Source organism: Haliaeetus albicilla, chromosome 9 (genome assembly GCF_947461875.1).
Source record: "Haliaeetus albicilla chromosome 9, bHalAlb1.1, whole genome shotgun sequence".
Taxonomy (NCBI): Eukaryota; Metazoa; Chordata; class Aves; order Accipitriformes; family Accipitridae; genus Haliaeetus; species Haliaeetus albicilla.
The window spans coordinates 33854219-33874724 of record NC_091491.1 but is presented as its reverse complement, the minus strand read 5'-3'; the positions used below and the strand labels follow the sequence as shown (position 1 = coordinate 33874724).

The 20506-nt window shown below is 41.1% G+C and overlaps 1 protein-coding gene, 1 long non-coding RNA gene and 3 other non-coding genes across 5 annotated transcripts in view; 1 reads left to right on the top strand and 4 right to left on the bottom strand.

Annotated features, from left to right (window-relative positions):
* Nucleotides 1-166: 166 nt before the first annotated feature.
* Nucleotides 167-7798, bottom strand: EIF4A2 (eukaryotic translation initiation factor 4A2). Its single transcript, XM_069792603.1, has 11 exons — nt 7563-7798; nt 6297-6342; nt 6075-6207; nt 5672-5811; nt 4302-4470; nt 3997-4106; nt 3750-3893; nt 3197-3334; nt 2835-2924; nt 2518-2597; nt 167-978 (listed from the first exon to the last, which is right to left on the bottom strand). Exons 1-11 carry the CDS (start codon nt 7589-7591, stop codon nt 834-836), a joined length of 1224 nt encoding a protein of 407 aa, XP_069648704.1. The 5' UTR covers nt 7592-7798; the 3' UTR covers nt 167-833.
* Nucleotides 2996-3120, bottom strand: LOC138687010 (small nucleolar RNA SNORA63). The gene has a single exon (XR_011326350.1). It is a non-coding gene; the product is annotated as a small nucleolar RNA SNORA63 (small nucleolar RNA).
* LOC138687027 (small nucleolar RNA SNORA81) lies at nt 3516-3696 on the bottom strand. The gene has a single exon (XR_011326367.1). It is a non-coding gene; the product is annotated as a small nucleolar RNA SNORA81 (small nucleolar RNA).
* LOC138687030 (small nucleolar RNA SNORD2) lies at nt 5891-5960 on the bottom strand. The gene has a single exon (XR_011326370.1). It is a non-coding gene; the product is annotated as a small nucleolar RNA SNORD2 (small nucleolar RNA).
* Nucleotides 7799-8376: 578 nt separating the features above from the next.
* LOC138686900 (uncharacterized) overlaps nt 8377-20506 on the top strand; it is a 131815-nt gene continuing 119685 nt past the window's right edge. The window contains exons 1-3 of the long non-coding RNA XR_011326223.1: nt 8377-8828; nt 15522-15614; nt 16591-16701. This is a non-coding gene — a long non-coding RNA (uncharacterized lncRNA). The remainder of the gene's footprint in view (nt 8829-15521; nt 15615-16590; nt 16702-20506) is intronic.

The window sequence follows — 20506 nt, the reverse complement described above, 5'->3', positions numbered from 1 at the left end:
CACGAATTGATGAAGCCCAGGAGCTCTGGCCACTGAGCACAAACATACCTGCTGAGGGAACACTTGCAGCAGCTGACACCTTCCACACTGCAGTGAAGTCAGACAGCTGCCATCACCCTCCCCTAGAAGCAAGACACCCCTCCAACCAAGAAGCAACTATTTACAATTTAAGTGAATATAGAAGTATTTTATTGAACATTCAAACTTCATTAAGACATGTGCAATATGGCAAATTTTACTGGGTTTAACCCTAACTAAGACAATAGTATGATTGCTTGCTTGCTGGGGCTTAGCAACAGGGTCCAGATCACACTTACCACTAATTAAATACTTTATTGAATAAATACATATGAAACAAAAATGCATTTTAATGCTCTTATAAAAGTTTAGAGATTTTGAAAGGCCTTTCCAATTCAATCTGAAGTGTAAGTACATACAATAAAGGAAGGTAGGCTAGTTTAACATAATTGGCTGACTTTATACAGCACTTATATCTTTTAGTCCATAAGTAAATTATTAAATGATAAAGAACATCTAATACAACCACTTCTATGGAACTAGGAAATAAATTTCTAATAAAGAAAAAATTTACAGACCCCATGACTTTCCACCCAACCCCAACAGTCTAACCCTAAAGTGGATAAAGCCAATGGCTTTCCCCACAAGAGCTCACGACAAAAAGTCGCTTCGCTTATCAAAAATCTGTATTTCTGATCCGTTATGAGCATTGAGACAAGATTCAATATATCCCCAAAGAAAGAAGCACAATGCACGTTGTGAATCGCCTATTCAGCAACAGCGAGCACTGCATTCAAACCACCTCATCCCAGGGATTAAATGAGATCTGCCACATTCATCGGCATCTCCTCCACTGTAGTATTGTAGAAAGTCTCAATGTCTCGCAGGATCCTCTTGTCCTCTTCAGTGACAAAATTTATAGCCACACCTTTTCTGCCAAAACGACCACCCCGGCCAATTCTGCACAAAAAGAAAACACATTTACACACAAGTTAACTAATCTGCTTTAAATGTTTGCAAGATCCATTCATTAACTGCTGCTCTTTTATCTGCCACTGGCCAGGCTAGGCTGTATTTACAGGACTAGCTGCTACCAAAGTCACATCTGGTCAGGAAAAACTAGCAGTTAGTGCCAAGAGTACAGAAGTCTCCATCCTATAGAGAGTAGCAGAACAGAAAAGGTTACTCTTTTGGCTGCAAAGTAAGATCTTTATTTAATGGCCGAGTACTGTGGTATGTATGGAGTCCTAGCTCAGTCTCCCTCCCCGCCATCCAACTAACACACCCATACCACATGCATCCAATCCCAAGCACGTGGCATCCAAAAGATAAGCCATTGTTCAAAATTCAGACTGTTCTTAAGTTAATCCCATTACATCCACTAACATGGAACAGCACACTTGAGAATTTTAATTCAACATAACTGTTTCCAGTGGGAAAACTTAGGGTTTGGGTTTTTTTAAACAGAAAAATCCAAGCTCAACATTTTTGTGTAAGCCTAAATCAGCCACTAACACATCACAGAACAGTTCTGTTACACCCACCAGTTCTACCTTCCTGCAGACTGCACAATAAAGCACCTAGTCAGCAAGAGCTAAATACACAAAAATGGCTCACAAAACTTAGTGAATAATCATGACAAAAGAAATATATAAATACCGACTCGCTCTTTACGCAAACTGTGCCGCTTACGAATCCACGTCCTAAATTACGTCAACGCCGTTTCTGAGCACCATCTCGTGTCATCAACTGCTGCTATCGACTCCTGTATTTTTTTACACCAAGTAACAAAGCACGGTTTACTTAATTTAGGGACAGTCACTAGAAGCAGTTAACTATACCTAGGGAACAAAACTCAAATTGCTACCAGAAGACACATACCACAGACAACAGAATCCCACCATAAGACGAGCCACCAAGAGCAAACAAGGCACACAAAACCACAGTTGGGCCTCCAGAAGTGAAGGCAGTCCTATACAACTAGTTTGCCAAGACTATTAAGGTGTAGTCACTGAGCAGCAGCAGCAACTGATGATTAGCTAGGACCTACAGATCGAGCCAACATTGCTGTCAAGATGCTATGCCACTAATGGCTTTTGTAATCACACTCCACAACCTACATGACAAAAAAGGTAGTTCAGTAGATGGCAATTTCCCCAGATCTCAGCAAAGAATGATCAGCCATCACTGAACTCACCACACATCTAAGTTTTCCCACTGCTTTGTTTCATTGTCCAAAAGCTCTGCTCCTCCCTCGTTTCAGAACCATAGCTATGCAAGTCAGGGAAGTCAGGGCTTTTTTTTTTTTTTAAAAACCAAAAACACAACGAGTTTTATTTCCTGCTAGCTTTTTCGCAGTTACTACTGTATGAATGGATGCATAACACCTCCTGTTACTGGCAAGGACTAAAGGGAAAAACAGGTGAGGATCTGTGCTGATTTCTGTACAGGACACAACATTCAGTGTAGCACACCAACTAGAGTTTAGAGCCAACTAACCTGTGAATGTAGTTTTCACGATTGGTCGGCAGGTCATAATTTATAACCAATGACACTTGCTGCACATCAATGCCACGAGCCTGAAAAGCAATAGAGTCTTTAATGCAAGTCACATGCTTCAGGTTACATTATTTATCCTGTGCTTTTGTCGACCACATGGTTAGTGATGAACTACAACTGTGTAGTCCATAGTGGAGCGTAGTCTTTACTCTTCCAAGAAGCTCCAAATAGTTCAGGCTACAAGAACCTTCACTGAATTATGAAGCTTTTGGCAGCAGATTTGAGCGGAAAGGTTTCAGTGTTAAGATCATACTCACCAGCAAGTCAGTGGTGATCAGGACACGGCTTGATCCTGATCTGAACTCTCTCATGATAACATCCCGTTCCTTCTGGTCCATGTCACCATGCTGTGGAGTTAAAAAAATTGTAATTACTACAGTTCCAACAGACTGGAATATCCTTTAAAAAAATACAAGTGATGTATGAAGCCCAGCGTCCCTACCTGCCATGGAACAAAGCAGGTACGGATAGAAGGAACATTTTTCTTTAAGCAGGGGGAACGATAATACAGCACCACACAGCTATATTATAACTTTCCTGCTTTTCATTCAAATATAGCTCATTATTTTTCAGTATGTACATGGCATTTCAGAAGTTATGTGGAAGTATCAGTTCTTACCAGAGCTGAGACTGTGAAGTCCCTGGCATGCATCTTCTCTGTAAGCCAGTCTACTTTTCTCCTTGTATTCAGGAAAATAACAGCCTGTGTAATGGTCAGTGTCTCATACAAATCACAAAGAGTATCCAGCTTCCACTCCTGAACAGAACAAAAGATCAGGAAATGCATCACGCCACTGACAGTTCAGTACATAGCAAATCTCAAAAAAGGAGTAACACTTGAAAGCAACAACCAATCAAGCATGCTCTAGTGTGCAGTTATATTATATTCAGTATGACCTGAGAATTGGGAACAAGACACTAAGCAAAGTTTCTGCATCAACTGTTGCACCAAATCTTAAGACACAGGACACTGGACATTAAGAAAGAGGTCCACCCTAGTCATTTTTGATCCAGTGCATAGTTTTTCTTCTTCTTGCGTGTACTCTACTAGCATTACTACAGAAACCAAAGCTCAACCTTGGTTTCTGTAATTTTAGCACAGTGCTTTAACAAGAAGGTAAGAGAACTTGAGCTTAACTCTTCCAGCCAGAGCAAGTACAACTGACACCAACCTCTCTTTCAACATTAATGTAGAATTGCTTGATACCCTCCAGAGTCAGTTCTTCCTTCTTCACCAAAATACGTATGGGATCTCTCATGAACTTTTTGGTCACTTCCAACACATCCATCGGCATTGTAGCTGACAGCAACACAACCTAAAACGTATTACTGGGTGTTAACATGCACCCACACCACCAGTTCTCAGCTACACAGTAACCAAATCTACATCCAATTTAACCATGTGAAAGGTTTTTTTACCTGGATGTTTGTGCTTAATTTTTGAAAGATCTCATAAATTTGATCCTTAAATCCACGGCTCAACATTTCATCAGCTTCATCCAGAACAAACATTTTGATCCATTTAGGTGCTATTAAAAAAAAAAAGAGGAGTATGTCATCAAGTTTCAGAAACACACCAAATACTTTTCTTAATGTCACTCTCCTTTAGGACTAAGCTTTGCAGTACAAGTCTCTACACTGACAGCAAATGCATTACTTAAGCTCTTCCTACATGTGAAATTCGTATTGGAAAATTATCAAGAGCAAAATTAAGTCATACTTACAAAGGTAGCGTCTGTTTAACATATCAAACACACGCCCCGGAGTTCCAACCACAATGTGCGGAGCCTCAGCCTGAAGTTTTTGCATTTCATTGCGAACATTTGTACCACCAATACAAGCATGGCATGTTGCTCCCATGTAGTCTCCAAGGGCCAGAATTACCTTCTGAATCTAAAATAAAACCCTTCCATTAGTAGTAGTTCCTGGTACACTAAAGATTAAGCCCTGTTATCATTGGTGCTTATGGACTTTGGAAGCTAAGAGAGCAAACTAGGACTATGCAGCTCTTAGGGTTAGAATTGACAGTTGCCAATGATTTTGCCCAACTGCTTGTTATTCAAGTTGTTCACCAGAAAGCTCAAGTCAGAGGGGCACTTAGTTACAAATTTTTGTCATTACTAGTTGAACTAGCTAGAAAAGTGACTACCATGCACCTGCTATTATTAAGTTAAAAGCAGGGCTTCCAGAAGTAAACAAGTTTTCAACTGTTAAGGCCTGCATGTTAAGCACTTGCAGAAAGTTCGTGAAAGAGCATACGTACACTGCTATGCCAGGCTTCAAAACAAGCCTCACCTCACTAGTGTCTTCAGAGTAGAAGAAAGGCTAAACATTCTGATCAGAGGTCCTTGTTCCACTGATCTATTTGGGTTGGTTTTTCTTTAGATTTCTTTCCTGTCTGATTTAGTATGTTTAGCTTTACCTTCAAGAACAATCTCCACTATAGCACTGGCATCTCAGTATATTCTAGTTGAAAAAGACAGGAAGTTGTATATAATAGTTTTTAGTCTATTTTGAGTTCTGTTCAATATTTCATCAAGACCGCACATTATTGATATACATTCATCCTAAAAATTAAGTATCCTGTAAGTTTTGTTAAACACTCCCATTCTTAAAACAGAATACCAAGCCTTGAAGGTGAAGTAGACATGCATTAACAGTCAAGAAAACATCACAAAAATACAAAAACAATGAAGTGACCACATGCGCACTGCAGTTTTCATGTTGCACAACTGCACGCAAGTTCAAATAGCTTCCAAAAAGTATGTTTTGTTTCCACTCAGAACGCTGTGCTTTAATAATATATCTTGGTTTTTTTCTGCTGAAGATGCTCCCTCAGAACTATACACAGCATAGCAGCTGGCTCCTGCATCCCTGCCCCAGCATACCCTCCACGTGCATCAACTCAACTTTTCAAGCAAGCAGAGAACTTGTGGGACAGAAGCCAGTTTATATCCCCCATTACTCAACACAAAAAGGGTTCTGAATGGATTAGTTACAGCCCCTTAAGTAGTCTGTTTATTGTCTCACAGTTGTGAAACCTGAAACCTATGCAACACACAAGCAGCTTTTTTTTTAACTACACTATCAATACCTGTTGAGCCAGTTCTCTGGTAGGGGCCAATACTAGTGCTTGGGTCTCCTTGAGATCAATCTCCAACTGCTGCAGGATGGAAATAGCAAATGTGGCTGTCTTGCCAGTACCTGACTGAGCTTGAGCAATCACATCATACCCTAAAAAAAGTAGGATACACATTTACTGCTCCCACACAGGTCATTCATGTTTTTAGTTTTATTTTATTCCCTTTGAAATAAGTGATCAGTATTAAGAGTTCTCTCCATTTCAGGTCAGTCCCGAAAGATGGTGTACCATCATATCACTTGTTCAGTAATTACTAAAAATAGGTATCATTGCACACTAATAAAACAGCAAATGCATTTTGCAACACTTTCTTAATTATCCGATGGTGGTATCAACAAATGAATCACCTGCATACCTTTGATGCATGGAATAATAGCTCTCTGCTGAATAGCTGAAGGCTTCTCAAAACCATAAGCATAAATGCCCCTTAGAAGGGATTCTTTTAAATTCATATCATCAAAGTTGTCAACAATCTCATTCCAATTGCTCTGTAATGAAGAAAGATAAAAAAAAATTAAATCCAACACCCATCTCCATAAGTGATTAAATTCTCAAAAGTCAGTTCACATGTGCTCACCTCAATGACACCATCAGGGTCCATTCCCTCTGGGCCGCCATGGTCTCTGTCACCAAAGAGAACAAGCTGTTAACACAGTAGCAACATGCAGAAGCGAGCTGACACCTTGGCTGCCAAAAGCCATATCTGGAACCCGTGACAGATCATTCTAGCAGGTGCGTTGATGTTTTGGCAACGGAGGGACCCCTACCCTCTCCCCACAGGCTTGGGGGCCACTAACCCAAGTCCCTCAGCTCTCAATGTGACAAAAGATCATCCAAGCCTTCGAGCCACAGCGAGGCTCACGGGGACCTTCAGACTGTAGAAAAACCCACCAGAAAACAAAAAACCCAAACATGGCTCAATCCCCGATAAAAAAAAACCTTACCCATTTCAAAACCCAAAAACCTAGCCGGCAAGACAAGGACGTGCCGTCCCAGCCTACAGCGCCCCCCTCACGGAAGGCAGCCCTTGAAGGCGGGGCTCCGCACCCCGAGCCCCGCAGTTGTGGGGAGGGAGCAGGGCAATGGCCGCCGCTGCGCACTCTAAGCTGGCTCAGCTGCAGCGCCTGGCGTGGAGCGGGGGGGGGGGCGGTGGGGGAGGCGGACTCCCGGCTCCGCTGCGGTTCTCCCCCCCCACCTCCGCCCGCCACCCCGCCCCAGCGCCGGGCAACTCTCGCGAGAGCTCCACCCCTGGGATTGCGCAAATCGGACACTGCGCGCAGGCGGAGGAAGGCGCCGGGCGATCGCCCGGGGGGCCGCGCCCCTCCCCCCCCCCCGGAAAAAAAAATGGTCTCGCCCTTACAGCCGGGCCCGCAAACCCGGGGCGAACCAATGGCGGAACGCGGGGGCTGCGGCGGGGGAGGGGGGGCGCAAAGAGAATTGCAAGGAAAAAAAATAATCCTGAACAAGGCACTCAATACATTTTAATTACAATTTAGCTCAGTGGGTGCGATTATATTAAAAATGGCCCTTTTTTCAGGGGTGGGGGATGCTAATTAAATCAACAACGAAAAAGCGAACCCCGAGGAATGGAACTAAATCCCCGCTGAACCGCGACTAAGGGGTGAGACGGGACCGAAACGTCTAGAACCCGGAGGGGCCGGGGCACCAAGCACTGTCTAACCGCAGCGCCGAGCCGCCCTCAGAGAGCTGTCTCGAGCGCGCAGGCACCCCCCCCCCCCGCCCCCACAGTCTCGTTTCTTTCCCTCTCCCCGGCCGCCTCCGCCCAGCCCATCGCGACCCCTTACAAGGAAGGGGCCCGAGGCCTCCCCATGCCGCGCCATACCTGCTATAATCCGCGGAGCCGCCTGACATGTTCCGAACACCAGCTCTGTCCTCAACTGAAAAGGCAAGCCCTCCGCGGCGCCCCCTTTATATATCCGCCTCGCTGCCGGACTCGTTTCGCTCTGCTCTGCGCATGGATATATGCCTCACGCCACAGCGAAAAAGGCACTAATCCCCCCGGATGGAGCCCTCTTCCCAAGGGATTCCCCTCACTCCACTCCTTGAGGTACTCTGGAGGGGGTGCCTGAGCCACTCGGGGCCACGAGGTCAGGGGAACGTGGAACTACTTTTTTCCTCAGAGCGCGGAAGGATATTGCACCATTGACGGCGTGACAGCGACTCGCTCCTTCCTCCCGCTCTCCTCCCCCCCCTCGTTCCTGCGCACGGGGTTTCCCGCTCCGGCCCCTGCTGCAGCGCGGGGGAGGGGGAGCGTGGCGGGGGCGGCGGGGGGAGCGAAGGAGGGGGGGAGGCGGCGGGAAGGGGCGAGGGCGGCCGGGGCCGACACGACCCGGGCCCGGCGAGGCAGGCAGTCGGGCTGAGAGGGGCAGGGAGCAGGCCATGCGGCAGCAGCTGAGGGGGCAGAGCGGCTCCCTGTCATGGCTGCGTTTCCCCCGCCATGTCGGTTATTTTTAAAGCTCCGGTGCCTGGAAGTCAGGGGGATGACAGAGGAGAGCGGCTTCCTCGGGCGGGGAAGACGGCTGCTGGGCCGCGGGGCTCGCCCCTCTCCGTCCCCCACACAGAAATGACTCCCTCCTCCTCCCTGCTAGGCTAAAACACCCCCTGAATTCTCCCTCCTCACCTGGCGAGGGGCAGGAAGGGGCTAAGCCCGGGTCGGTTAGCGAGGGGGGCAGCGCTGGGCAACAGGGAGCGGCGGCCGGAGGGGCCGTGAGGTGAGGGGGCAAGATGGTGGCGCCTGAGGGCCCCCCTCAGCCCCGGCCCCCTCCTCAGCCCCGGCCCCCGCTGAAGCACGGGGTGGGTTTGTGTGGAAACTGGCGTCGTGGTGAGGAGGCCGGCCGGGGGGGGGGGGGGGCGCGGGCGGCGGGTGCTCCGTCTGCCCGGGTTTAGGACAGCAGCTTAGCTGAATCATGCAAATTTGTCACGGGGTGTTAAAGGTGGATAATTTCTAAAGGGGATGAAGGCGTATTTGGAGAGTATTTGGAGGGAGATAGGCGGGGTGGTCCTCGGGGCGCTACTGAAAACGCAGTGCTGCGGTTCATAGTACAGCCAGCGATGTCTGCGAAAAAAATCTGTCACGGCTGGTTTAAAGGTTAGTGCAGTCCAAAATAAAGCAGTAAGGAAGATGTTACTGTGCAAACCGACTCAATGAAATGATCGGTGATCACGCCCATTGCTTTCATACTGCTGTAGAAAAAAATATCGATCATTTTAATGCTCTTCTCAGGATTTACAATAATCTGTTCATCAATATTTCTCATGTAGGCAAAGGCAAATAAAAATTAAAAGCAATAATTTGTGCCAACTTTAATGGGTTTATGTGTGCCACTTCTCAAACTTGTTTCCATAGTGATTATATATGAACAAATGGAGGCAGTGCTTGAAAAACTCAACCCTTTACTTGTCTAGAATATTGTAAATTGTCTAGAACCATCTAGAATATCTGTAAAGGGCATCTCTGAAAGACTAAGTGTACATTAGCTCTTCCTATGGTAGCATCTGCTGGGGCAATGTTATCTGTAGAAATAATGTAACACTTACCAATATCCCAGCTAAACTATAAATGCAGCTCCCCTGTTGACCCACCCTAATGCTCTCAAGTTTTGTCCACCCATGCTGAATAGAAAATATTGAGGATGCTTCTTGTATTTGCAATTTAGACAGCCACACAATAGTAACCGGAGGCCTTTTTAAATGAATGATAGCAGTTTGCGTGGACCCGTAAGCCTCTGGTTGTAAAAGAAACAGGATGGACTGGAGAAAGAACGTCAACACAGGTTCAGGCTGGCACAATTAGACTGCCCATTAAAAATTACTTTGGGTCTAAATGGAAGAAATAATACTACTGAATATTTGTTTTTATTATCTCGAACATTTATTAAGAAAGCTGTAGAGTGTAAATACTTTTTATTTAAGTATTGCAATTAGGTCTTAGTATATTTGCAAACCTGAGTGGAAAAGATTTCTTGACATATGGGAATTTCAAGAAGGTAAACCATCATTTTCCACAGACTCTAAATGTATTTTAAAAAACCATTTGTCATCTCAGAAACAAGTATCTGGTTTATCTTTTTCTGTAAAGAAATTTGTCATTTCAGATTACCTGTGTATTCAAACCACTTTGAAAGTTCGGTTTTGACAAAAGTAGTTTTTAACTAACAAGGCTTTCCTAGCTTTCTTTAAGGATAGTTATAGGAAAAACTGTTCCCATTGCTCTAACTTGCTGCAAGTCTTGTTTCACTCAACTTGACCAAACTTCAACCCATTAAAAAAAACATTCCAAATTGACTATTAACTTCAATCAAGGAACAATTTTTTTAAATTGATTTTGTTATTTACTGTCTGCAATAATGGCATCTGGGAGCCAGATGCCAAGATTTCTTTATGCAGACAACTATGGAGCCAAACAGTGCTACCTGCACCTCGCCCAGAGCTCCTGGTCACTGGCCTTTATAGAGCAGCTTGAAACTTCCATATCTCTGAGGATTTTGTTCAACTGTGATTTACCTGATGCTTGAATATAAAGAAAAGTCTGTGGGTGTATTAGTATCTCCTGTCATGTGGTCATGGCAGAGTCTGACAAATCTGATTAGTTGGCTGTGTTATTTGCTCTGGTTCATCGTTATTTTAATCCACTTTTATAGAATCAGATAGTCCCCAGTCATATGGCCTCTCGTCAAATGCTATTTGCCTTAAGTGTTGTATGACTAGAACTATGAAATTGCGTTTTAAGAAACAAATCATCAGTTCCCATGTTAAAGAGACTCATGGATGTTCTACATCAAGGCATATGAGGAAAGGAATCCAGTGTTTCTTCCAGTGAAAATCACTGACTTGTTTCACCAAATGAAAAGAGGAAAGAAGTTTTGCTTCATTAACTTGGGATAAGCAAAGGGTTGGAAACACTGAATCAGTCCTCTCTTTTTGTGAAACAAGATAGCAGAAATCCAGGACTGTTGTCCTAGCAATGACCCTAACCGCACTAAAGAAAATATTTTTTACTCTTTAAAACCTGTGTACCTGAATAGTATTTGAGAAATATCTTTTCAGTTATAGTAAGGCAAACAGCCAATTCATTTGTGATATCGTATCTAATTTGTGTATTTTTAGACTGGTGGTGGCCATGCTTTGGCTGGGATTATTTGTGTTCTGAACATGAAGCATCATAGCGACAGGTATTGAAAGGTCAGATTTTGTCACTGGCAAAAATCTTGGACTGACAGTGGGATTTGTTATGGCCCCTGGCTTTTAATTTTCTTAAGCTTTCTAGAGCAGTCTCAACTGAAAACTTGCTCCTCAAGGACCACGTTCATGTTATCATCAGGCAGAAGAGATACCAAAAAGATGCTAAATAATATGTGTGTGCTACTAAAGGTAGGATCCACGGCCACATTTATGTGTGCACATAATATACTTCAGTTAGATGTCTCCCCAAAAGACAATCCTAGTGAATCATGAGCTCTTTAGTGAGAGTGAACATAATTATACATTTATTAACAGGGGGTAACAGATGGACTAGCTGGTTTAGCAGCTGGGTTTCCAGTCATTATTCATGCAGATTGAAGTAAAGAATGATGTATCTAAAGAAAGCAGTAGGAGCTGACACCTCTTGAAACTGAGCTCTAGTTGAGCAATCCCTGCTCATCAATATTCTGGCAAAGGCGATGTCACAGTTTGCATTAGGAAATTTCAGAAAACTCTTTTTAGAAATCTCATACCATGATTTGAATTTACCATGAAACTGTCATGTACTTCACGGGAAACCTGGAAAATCCCGAGTTCCTCTCCTGCATTTGCAAGTCTGATGCTAGAGTATGTACTGTATATTATTTGATTGCCACAACTAGCAGGGCAAAGAAAGTAATTGTAAACAGACAGTTTATTCACAGTAGGTCACATTAAGGATCAAGATGATTTGCTAGGGTGTTGTTAGCAAGAAGTAATGTTTTTCAGTTCATGATTCCCAAAGGATCCTGCCTAAACAAAAGCTTCCTTCCTCAGATGTAGGAGTGAACAGGAAAGATTCTGGAAAATCTCCAGGGGAGAGAGAAAGTCCAAATTCCAGGAGTCCCATGCTTGTAATTTAAACACAGTCACTGGGTTTCATTAATGCTAATTTATGCTTTTTTTGTCATTCCACTGAAATTATAATCTAAACAAACTAAATAAGAATTTATAAGATGCAGTGTTTTTAATGCACTGAGAAAGCTTGCTTTGCATTCTTTAGTATCTCTGTGTGATTTGAAATCCATATTATGATGACTTTAGTACATTAGACTGTTAGGCTTGCTTTGTCATTCTTTTTTAAAGTTATTTTACAACTTTGTTGTGCTTTGACAGATATTTCTACTCTTTGTAACTGTAATCAAACTTGTGTTGTGAAATCTCAATGGTGCCCTTGTTCAGTGAATTGAAAGTACATCCAGACACAGAATTTTCTCTCCCAGTCGAAGTTTTGTCTCACTGAATAGTTGTGTGCTAGGCCAATAAGGAACATTTTCAAAAATGCTTAAATGATTTAGGAGGCAAGCACTATAGAAAGCCAGTGGGATTTAAGCTGCTTTAGTTAATTTAATTGTTCCACATGCTCAGTCTATTCAAGATATTCAGACTTGTGCAGAGTATATAGGGTGGATTGGACCTTTTGCTGACCAGCTGACTCACTTGTCTGAAATGTATGCACGGTGGTTTGTGGCTTGTGCTCCCTAATTGCTTCGAGCACAAGTCTCCAAGAAGTGTTCTTGCTTCAGTTTTGCATAGTTTTGTTTCTTAGCCTAAGTTCTCTCATTCCCAGTAAGATTTTTTTTATCTTTATGTTCATTTGTTAAACTGTTTAAGACTAATCTACTTGTTGTTTTTTAAAGAAAAGGCAAAGTTGTTTGAATTCCATATTTCAGATTATTCATCCATTAATTCATCTTCTCCTAGAGTTTGGAGCTTAAATTCAGACTTGTAGTGACCTTGGTGCCTTCAGATGTCTGAAGGTATCTGTTATGTATTTCTTATTCTGGAATAATTAGGCACTCTATGAATCTTTAAGAAAGATGGCTTCTCCTTTATACAGTGGGAAAGTTCTTGTAACCTGCTGCTGAAAGGAAGTGGCAGAAATGTTCTGGTGCCTCAGAGGAACCTGGGATTCTCAGCCCTGTCTCAGAGGGTCAAAAATCTAAAGAACTAAGGGAAGTTAAATACTTCTTATTTTTATAGTAGATGCATATAATTTCATTCAGTGGCCTTTGAACTTGTGAAAATTTTCCCATTTACTTCAGTTAGAATTACGTTGGGCTTCTTATAAAAAACTAGTGTTAATTTTAGAAAATGTGTATTTCCTCTCTTAGAAGAAGTATGTGAATCACTGTTAATTCTTTAAATGAGTACAAAGTAAGAAAACTATCATATGGGATCACTTATGGTGGTCTTGTGATTTTAGTAACTATTCTGGTAATAAGAAGAATGTTGGCACAATAAAATCCCAACCCAAATACTTGAAACAGAAATATACTTTTCTTTCTATGATTTTCTTAGTCATTCAGTCTTCCACATGCTATAAAACTCAATAGTTATAGTTTTAGGTCTTGAACGTTCTCCTTGATTGAGCAATTAGATTCTTTCTTGCAGTCTCTAAGGCTTGTAGTCAGGCCCAGGACATGGTGCCAGTTTAGCTCTGTTCTCTGTTGTGTTAAAGACTCCCAGTGTGACCACAGCCATGTAATTTTATCACTAAAATTGAACAGATAATATTTATTAGAGACTTGTCATTGACTTTTATTGGAATTGGAGCTCTTTCTGCATTTCAGTTTTCTCCTCTGTAAAGTGGGGGTGATAGTATTCGCCTCAGAGGTTGCATGTGGGCAAATGTTTGAAAAATGTGGAGATCAGTAATGGTAGGAGGCTTAGAAATCTCTGATAGAAGTTACATGCATACTTTCAGGGTAGAGTTTGTTCTTTCTATTACAAAAGAAAGCTAGAGAGATTAAGCAGGTGGCAGCTGCTGATAACATCCTGACAGAGTACTGTGGTTACGTTTACTTTTTTAAGTCAATTGGAAGCCTTCTGCACTATCATGAAATAGTGCATGTCGTATATTTCTGTGAGACAGACTGCAAAGAACATTTTCCAATTCTGAGAGAGAGGTAAATATGAGCCTATGCATTCTTTTGAAGAAAACATTTTTCCTTCTGATATTGGTTAACTATGCAAGTTATTTATTCTCATAGTTATTCAATTTGGAATCCACTGACAAAGCTTGAGGTTTTGAACTGCTGAGCTGATTTCAGTTGTTTAATTTTTGGAACAGCCACTACAGGCAGACCTGTACTCTGTATTTAGTTTTGAGTACCTTTCTTCATTGATAAAAAAGTTGGCTGTTATGTTCTTAGTAGGAAGAAATAATGCATGTGAACCAAGCCCAAGATGAAAACACTAAAAAGGCTAAGCAGTTCTTTGATTTTACAGGGGTATATTCAAAGGACCAGAGTTTGTGATAAAAAATTAATAATCTCTAATATGTATTGTAGATATGCTTACCTTGATAGATGCTTTATGTCCTGACTGATGAGATCAAGTCATACAACTCTGTCCTTCCCCATCCAAATTGCAGTTTTAGACATCAGAGCAAACACACTGTGCTTTTCAGAGTTTATGTACAGTGCTGTGAGTTATGAGGGCCCATCTTGGATTAGTGACAACAAAATGGCTAGGTTTTATCAACTGATACAGCATTGCACAGAATGCTTTGGTATTAGTGTTTTACAGGCCTATATTATCAGAATATTTAAAACCTGTATGTCCCTAAACAGCAAGAGTAAGATACCACAGAAATTATTTAATTGTCCTTTAACAGAAGCTCTTTCTGCCCATATCCAGCCTTGTGTGTTAACTGAAGTCTCTTCCTCCTTCTCTAGTAGAGCATTTGAACCTCCAGAACAGTATTTTGCAGTTTATAGAGCTTGTTACAACTCGTACATGTTAACAATAAAGATAAATACTTTGTCATTAATAAAATGAGCTATGCAGTCAGAAGTATTGCCTTAAGGTAAATCTTAATTTGTACAAACTGGAAGTTTTCTACTGAGCTTTACTTTTTGTAAGAAAATTGAGACTCCTCATTTCTGCAGGTAACTATAGCTCAAATTCCCTGAGTTTTGTTTCTGTCAATGATACTGGCTCAATATGAAATTATAGATGAGTAGTTTCAGCTTTGTGGTCTTGTTTCACCTGCCTGTAAAATGGAAATCATAATCTCCTGTCTGAAGGATCTCTTGGAGCGTAAACTGTTTAAGGCTAGGACTGACTGCTTTATGTGCTATGCTTCAGCCTAGAAAGCTGTTGGTTCTGGGTGAGAAGCTGAGGTTCTACCTGGGTAAAAGTTTAAAAAATTAATGAAGATAAACATTGTGACTTGTTTAATAATTTTGTTTGTTTGTTTTGTTAATCCTTCTGAGATTTATTGGGTGAAATATAAATATTACACAGCTTTTATCTTTAACAGTGTTATGGAGCATGCTGTTGTCATGACTGGGTCTGAAATGTGTGCCTGTGAAGCTGAAGCTGCCAAGTGGGCTGCTAAGAAACTGTCTTGTAACTGTTCTGCTCTGTTTTGGGGGGTTTCTTTTTAGTGTTATGGAGCCTCTGTAGGCCAGTCCTTAGTCCCAGTTGTTTGTGCTTTAACCCACTCCAGAATGCTATTATATATTATTTTGTATACTAATTGAATACTGCCAGATGAGACGAAAATGAACATATGAGGTGCTGGATAGTAGCTAATTCATTCTTTTCCTCTCAGGTTGCACCCAGGAACAGCTGCCCACATTTTCCTGGGGTCCACTGACACAAGCAAGCATGGACATCCACTGATGCAAGCACAGACAGGATGCAGGTGAGCACGTTATCTTAGCCAGGAGTAACTGTGGCATTGCTTGTGCTAATCCAGGACATGCACTTTAACACGTCATGTCACAGCAATTGGCAGTGGCCAGAAACCTTTGTTCTTACGCAGCAGGAGACAGAAATGAGAGTTCATGCGGAATTACAGAAATACATTGATTCATTTATTTCATGCATGTATTGAAAGTGATTGGATTATAATTTACTGGCTATTTTTTGCAATAAATAAAGAAAATATATGTCCCTCTATGCAAAGTAGTTTTTTTCTTGTGCTAGGTACTTTAATTTAATTTAAGAGTTTCTTGTAATAATTGTTTCTGTACCTTAAGGAGTTGTTTATTTGCTATCATATTCAACATTTATTTGTAGCTCATTCTTCTGGTCAATTTAAAAGTAGCAAAGTCAGGAAAATCCTAATTTCTAAGCAGGCAGATACTATAATACTCAGTAACCACCCAGTTACTGGTATTTTTCTTTGCTTGCTCTTTTGTCCTCTGTAGCTTGTGTTACCATTTCTAAATATATTCTGATATAAACTTTTCCATGGATTACAAGACTGCAAGATCTTGTATGATATTATTCCTTTTATTTTAGCAGCAATTTAACAAACAAACCACTAGTTTAATTTATGTGTTAATAACAAATACTTAGAGTTTCAGGACTTCATTTGGATGTGATATTTTGTGTATCTTAAGCTCAGAATTTTCTTTTTTTCACATTTCTGTCCAAGAAAGCTGAGTTATCACAACAATGATTTTACAGTTTATTAACCAAAAGGACTTCTCTGATTTCCTTTACTACTATTTATTTGCATTGCTAACATTCAGCTCTTCCGAGAATACAACTTTGTACCCCCAGGAGCACGCTTTTTTTCTGAATTCACATTGGAATTGTGTTTGTTAATTTACATCACATCAGAATTTTCTTTGCTAATTTATTGGGAAAGCAAACTGTGTATCTTTATGCAGAAAGAAAGAGAGAAAAGTGAGAACCGTAAAGGACTGCTGCCTCAGAGCTGCTGTTGCCATAGAGCTGCTAACGAGGAAAAACTGCAGCATGGATTTCTTCTGCTGTTGAAGGTAAGATGAGGGCACAGCAAAGACTGTAGGAGGGGGAGGGGAGGCAGAGGGAGGGAGAAGAGGAAGAAAGTCTGCGTCCTTGCTGTCTAAAAAAGGAAATTCAGTGTCAGTGTTCATGAGCAGAACTGCTGGTGCAGAAGAACAAAGCTATCTCAGTTGTTTAGGGTAGCAAGAGTGATGAGCAAGCAAGCGCACTCCCATGCTTTCAGGAGGAAATACTGCAAAGAAAGGAGGGAGAAGAAGAGTGACTTTATCATTTAGAAAATACTGCTGCTTCAAGATAGCTGCTTTTTGATACTACTTTGGCATTAATATTATTCCCCTGGGTAAAGACAGGTGTGAAAAAACTCAGTACGTAGATAAGCAAGAAGAAAAAGTGGTGGTAAAAAAAATCAACCTCATCTTGAGCTGATGAATTCTGTCTGTATGCATTAAAATGTGTCAGTTGTTACACTCAGCTGTGCAGTGCTGTGAAACCTTTCACAATGCAAGTGAAATTACATTTTTTGTGGTAAGATTGTTATGATAAATTGTTCTGTTATCAACCTTTTTATCAGTGATCTTTCATCTTTTATCTAAGATGTCTTTTGAGTGAAAATGTATAATAAATAACAGAAAATTAAATATTAGATACTTAACAATACTGACTACAGGACTGACATCAGACATGCTTTCTGTGGAATCTCTAATGGGGTGAGCTTTGTAGATTAAGACTCTTCATGATCATTGCAGAATAATCTGCAAAACACTCATTCAGAAGCTTCTGCTGCTGTTTCTACATCTGTCTAGCATGTTACATATTGCAGCTTTTTACTATCCTTCACTTACTCCTTTTCTCAGTCTTTTGGCTCTTTCTGAGGCAACAGAACCCACATGCCCTGCACAGCAAATCCAGCACGCCTGCCCTTCTTGCATAGTGGGGCCTTGAAGAGACTGAAACAACCTTTAGAGGCAGTGGTAACACTGTCTTGGCTATGTTGATACTAGTATGTTGATATTGCTTAACCATGTGATTGCTGTATTATTGATTGTGCTTGGATAGAACAGCCCTTCCTCACAATTTCTTGTTTTGCACTTTATCACCATTTATCAAATGGTGTTTGACTATTTCCTGGAGTCTGTTTGAAGATTGGGTCAGAGTGAATTTCTCCTATAGCAGTCTGTTAGCTTGATCGAGAATCAGCAACTCAGGCTGTAAATAAATAAAAGTATACTAGGGGTTCAGAATTTTTCTGGCATTACAGTCTCTCATTGTGAAATTGTTATTCTTTGAGATTATAGCGCTTAGCTCATACATGCCATTTCCCAGTCATGAATGGCACTGGGAGAGATATATTGATCATGAATACATCAGTTGCCATTTCAAACGTATGTCATGAGGAATTGGATGCGTAAGTGTATTTTTACTAGTCAGACTCACTTTGTGATTCAGACTAATTGTGTCAGACTCATTAGCTGCAGACAGTTTTTCTGCAGTCTTCAGAACTGTTCTTTTTATTTACTGTGGTCCCCAATGCAGTCAGTTGTTGATGACATTCTGTTAAGATTTGCATGGGTCCCTTGAACCAGCACACATGAAGATCAAGTCTTAATCCATGATTGAGGCAACCCTTGGCAATACAAGTGATTGTGATTTAGTTCATTGTCAGTAAATGGTTTAGTCATTTTGTGCTCTGAACAATTGTTAATATCTTGCTGGAGTGAATAATTGTGTTAGGACTGAGGTCCACAGAGCATTAGATGCTGCATTTCAGAAGACTTCACTCAACTTGTGGCTCAAACCTGTTTGGGTTCTTTAGAAATCTGAGGTGATTATTCAAACAAGCATGAATGTATAATAAATGCCTCTATACAGAGTAACTCTTCAAAAAGGAATGGATGGTCCCTATGCAGACTAAAATTTAGTTGCCTTAGATAAATATTTAGTGGAAGGTTAGGGTTGCATCTTAGATCAATTTAACGTAGTTCTTCATTGACAAAAATGGGCAGCCAGAAGCACAATGTTGCTAACTGACAGGTTATTCTCACAAGTTTGCAAATAGTATGTATGTTCATTGGTTCCAATTGGTGGTAGTTAATATGTTTTTACAGTGAAAAAGAGAAGAGCTACAGTAGCGCTAGTACAGAAATGTCTTGGCTGATTAACACTCCAGTGTGTGGAGTGAGTGCAGATGCATTATAACCTTCATATTGACGCTATTCCTATGCTAGACGGTGAGCTACAACCAACAGATCCATCAACTTTAGTGAAGGTTTCAGAGGCGTTTTGGTTGTCTTATGGTAGAAAAGTAGCTTAATCTGAAGCTAAACAAAGAAGGGTTGTTTGTAAATCTGGTAATCTGTTCATACATTTATACGGAACTCTGAAGAAAGAGGCAGTCTTGCAGTTTATACTTGTTTTTCCTCCTTCTTCCATTTGGCTTGTATTGTGGGAGTGGTCAAGAAAATAAGGAAGTATGGCAAAATGTTGCCCAGAACACTCTAATCTCTGTATTGGGCCAGGAAAGAAGCTATTAAGCCACTAGTGTTACTGTGGTTAATGCCAGCACCTGCACCAATTCCCAAAACATCCCAAAATAGAAGAGCTATTTTGTGGGTTAATGCTGCCCATAATTACGTTTTTCTGCTTGCAAGGAGGTGTTGCACTGCTCAATGTCCATCTCAGCCTCTTCCAAGTAATATCAGCTTTCTACACCATAGGCTTTGGCTGAGTGCTCTAAGGCCTGATTTTTAGCTGAGTACCCACAATGCTATTTAAAGTTAATGGGAGCACAGGCTTCTCAGCACAATTTAAAACCAGGCCTCTGTGCTGAAACAAGAGATCTGAGTTTAGCAGTCACAAGACTGCTTAAGTGATCATTCTGAATTCTAGATACCTTCTGGAACTGTTGGGTTTTTTTGTGGTGTGGGGGTTTTTTTTGTGGTTTTTTTTTTTTTTTTACAAAGCATATTGCCAATATGATTGATTGATTCCTGAGAAGTTGAGGTATGTCCCATTGTATATGTTGATTTTTATTAATTTTCTGAGCATATACAGCTAGTGGAACAGCTGGCACATATGAATTAATAGAATTTAGCTATAATAGATTTATTCCTCCGTGATGTTTTATGGCATTAATCTTTTTTTTGTTGGATTGAATGGCAAGGAATTAACTTCTGCTGACATGCTTAAGGGTTAGAATAAGAAATAAACCAATGTTCCTTTATTGTTTAAATTTCCTTGTATGTATCTGGTGGATTTTTCAAGGTACTGAAGTATGGTGTTTTGGGCATGTAGTTCAAAGTCTTTCTTTAAATACGCTATAGCTCCCCCTGTTCTGTCAATGATCATTATGTTCCCCCCTTGAAATCAATAATCCTCCATTCTTGTCTACGCCACAGTCTGAGTTTTTTATAGTAATCTAAGTTTCAGTTAAAAATACGTCCTCCCTGGATAAAAGGTACATCCTCATTCATTCCCTGCCTTAATCAGTTTTGTTTGTTCACTGCCTTGTTTTTTTGCTCACACAATTATTTTTTTGTTCCAAGCCAAGAGGTCTGTTAGGGCTCCTGTAATACGTACATCCAGTGGAAGATGAGGTGTCATCCACTGAATTTATACAGTGACTTCTCTTCAGTTTTAAAACAAATATACTTCTTTGGCATGACTCTGGATTCTGTGGGGAATTCTGATTCTCTGTGACTCACTTTGAACTGAAACAGCAAGGTAAGTAGTTTGCTGTGTGAAGCCAGTAGTTTAATGCCTGATCTTCAACTCACAGACCAGTACTGTCAGTATTCATGGCAGAAGAGAAAAGAATCGCTA